The sequence below is a fragment of the Saccostrea cucullata genome, unplaced genomic scaffold (assembly GCF_032062105.1).
Source record: "Saccostrea cucullata isolate Sc308-1 unplaced genomic scaffold, CSIRO_AGI_Scuc_v1 ctg13260, whole genome shotgun sequence".
Lineage (NCBI taxonomy): Eukaryota > Metazoa > Mollusca > Bivalvia > Ostreida > Ostreidae > Saccostrea > Saccostrea cuccullata.
Window position 1 is genome coordinate 1 of NW_026920746.1, and position 3,282 is coordinate 3,282.

The following is a 3,282-nucleotide window of genomic DNA, read 5'->3' on the forward strand; positions in this document are numbered from 1 at the left end:
GGATGAAGGTGAACAAAAATTATGAATTTCATGGTCCCTGCCCCCCTGGGGCCTAAGGGGTGGGGCCAAAACCACTAAAATTAGTGCAATCTTTAAAAATCTTCTTCTTTACTCCTGGACATCAAGCAGTCAAACTGTTGGCATGATTTTAATCAGCATTGAGTCTTCTACCAAAATTATGAAATACATGGCCCCAGGGTCAGGGGTTCTAGTGCTAGGGTGGGGCTATATAGATTATATAGTAAAAATGCATTATTTCTTTGAAAATCTTCTTCTCTGCTCCTGGGTATTAAATAAGCTAACTAAGTACATAGTTATGATGAGCAAGAGTGCCTCTTCCAAAATTGTGAATTTTATGGCCCCAGGGTCAGGGGATCTGGTGTTAGGGCGGGGCTCTATTGATTTTATAGTGAAAATGCATTAAATCTTTGAAAAATCTTCTTCTCTGCTCCTACCGTTCACGGTAGCTCAGTCGGTAGAGCGCTCGCTCCGTGATCGGGAGGTCGTGAGTTCGTATCTTGGCCGCGACTTACCTAGTCATTAAAATTGGTAGCAACTTTCCTTCGCCATGCGCTCGGCACTTTGAAGTGAAAGTTGCGGGTCCTGCGGATGAGACCTTAAGAACCGAGGCCCCGTGTCAGTGGCAGGTGTAGGCACGATAAAGATCCCTCACTGCTCAATGGCCCTGAGTGCTGAGTAAAGGTCAAAATTTGAAGCCCTTCACCGCCATACGGTGACGTCTCCATATGAGTGAAAAAATCTCGAGAGGGACGTTAAACAATATACAATCAATCAATCAATCTTCTCTGCTCCTTGGTATTAAATAAACTAACTAAGTACATAGTTATGATAAGCAAGAGTTCTTCTTCCAAAATTGTGAATGTTATGGCCCCAGGGTCAGGGGTTCTGGTGTTAGGGTGGGGCTCTATTGATTATATAGTGAAAATGCAATAAATTTTTTGAAAATATCCTCTGCTCCTGGGTATTAAATAAACTAACTAAGTACATAGTTATGATGAGTAAGAGTGCCTCTTCCAAAATTGTGAATTTTATGACCCCAGGGTCAGGGGTTCTGGTGTTAAGGCGGGGCTTTATTGATTATATAGTGAAATCCATTTATTCCTTGATAATCTTCTTCTCTGCTCCTGGGTATTAAATAAACTATTCAATATTCAATAATATAAATAAACTAAGCATGTACATAGTTATGATAAGAAAGAGTGCCTCTTACAAAATTGTGAATTTCATGGCCCCTGTTTCAGGGGTTTTGCCATTTTGTGTAGGGGGGGGGGGGGGGTACTTTTGATTATACAGTGAAAATACATTAATTCTTTGAAAATCTTTTCCTTTGTTCCTTGGTATTATGCCAATGATCCAAGTATATATATTTATGATGAAGAAAGGTGCATCTAGCAAAATGGTTAATAAGTGTATAATTATGATAAGCAATGGTGCCTCTTTCAAAATTGTGAATTTCATGGCCTCTGGTTTAAAACACGAACCAAATTCAATTGTTGGAAAGTTGTTACATGATACTCAGGTGACCTATAAGGCCCGTGGGCCTCTTGTTCATATTCACCCTAAATTCTTAACTGTACTTCATGGGGTTTAATAACATTTTCTCTCTTTTTCTGGTACAGTTCTTATACCGCCAACAAAAAAGACGTTATTCCAAGACCCCGTGGTGAGGCCCAGTGATAACATCAGCCAGTGTAGTAATACCAGCAGCAATGACTCGGCCATCGTGTACAAGGCCTCATGTTCAGGAGCCGTGGATCAGTACAGCAATCTCTTGTTAAAGAACGAGAATAAACGATTGGAGAAGGAGAATAAAAAACTGACCAATAGAGTGTTACAGATGGAGGCGGAGCTTAAACATTCCAAAGAAAATCGGCAACAGAAAAGGTAGGCCATGATCAATTGACCAAATACATATGTATTGTATAGGGAACAAGGGATATTGTTAATTTTTGTCTTTGAAATTAATTGTTATATTCTATTACCCAGAGAAAGTGGGTAAATAAATTGAAGTGGCAGTTCTCTGTTGACTTTGGTGATTAACTTTAATTATTTTAGAGACCTTTTGCATATAGAATGGAAGCTGCATGTTGTTAATGTATTGTCTACAAAATTTGTAACTAATAATGTTATTTCATTTTCAAACCAGGGAAGAAAATGGGAAATTGACAAGTGTTGTAAAGAAAGAACCCTTAGAAGGTAATACATGACAAATGTTGTGACCCTTGCGATAAATGCTATTGCAATATATAAGTTGTGATATTATACAGAAAATCTGAGAAAATATTAACTTCAAAACTGTGCCTTTGCACTTTTTAGTTATAAAATATTACTGGTAGATATATATATTGAAAGTGATTGAAGGACATACCGTCAAAGCAATGAGTATGATTATTATTTTAGAAAATGGAGAAATTTCCCAATTCTGCCATCTTTTGGTTTTTGTTGTTGTTTTATATATACACACTTTAATTTTAGAGATGACTTTGCACCACTATTAAAATATGCCCTTTTTTTTTTTTTTTACTTTTTTCAGACACCAAAGGAATAGATCTGGACTTTTCTATACCAAAAGTATCTGCTAGTGTACCACAACAAACAAGTTTTAGGGCTCCCAAATCATCTAAAAAAGAACTGCCGACAGATAACATCAACTCGGAAGATCAGTGTGCCACACAGTGATTGACAAGATTTTATTCCGAGGAAGATCTTCCTTAATAAAGACATAATTCTTAGAGTTTGAAAGCTTTGTGTGTGTGTAAATATTTAGCAACAGGAATAATTTTTTATTTTTTTAAATATCAGCTGTTTTGGATGTGTATTGTGTTTAGTTCATGGAAGAAGTTTATTTTGTATGAGAGTTATTGTACGGATATCTATATACAGTGCCTGAAGCTTAACTTTTAACTATTTTTCTTGGTTTAACAGAATATGATTACGGTGTACAATTGTGCATGATTAAGTATTTATTTACTTTTACATCAAATACACCCACATACACAAGAAAGTCTAATAAATGTCTTGTGCACTAACATGTTTTTTTTTTTTTCTTTATTTCTCCAAGAGAGAAAAATTACTAACTTTAAACCTGAAAAACAGACTGCATACCCACAATGCAAAGGAAACCTTTCCAATCCTGGGAATCCATAAAAAAAATTACAGAATCTGAATGAGGATAAATAGACTGTTTGTAGTCATGGTAAAATCTTAAGACTCTTCAATTTGTTTGAATAGTAAATTAAAGAGATATTGGGAAGATATGTA

General features: G+C 36.1%; 1 protein-coding gene across 1 annotated transcript; it reads left to right on the top strand.

The window, feature by feature from the left end:
• Positions 1-1,640: 1,640 nt before the first annotated feature.
• LOC134256781 (uncharacterized) lies at positions 1,641-3,038 on the top strand (the record flags this gene model as incomplete). Its single annotated transcript, XM_062739453.1, has 3 exons — positions 1,641-1,905; positions 2,168-2,217; positions 2,555-3,038. Coding segments are annotated over 3 exons (461 nt in total), but the record flags the coding sequence as incomplete, so codon positions are not given.
• Positions 3,039-3,282: the final 244 nt, after the last annotated feature.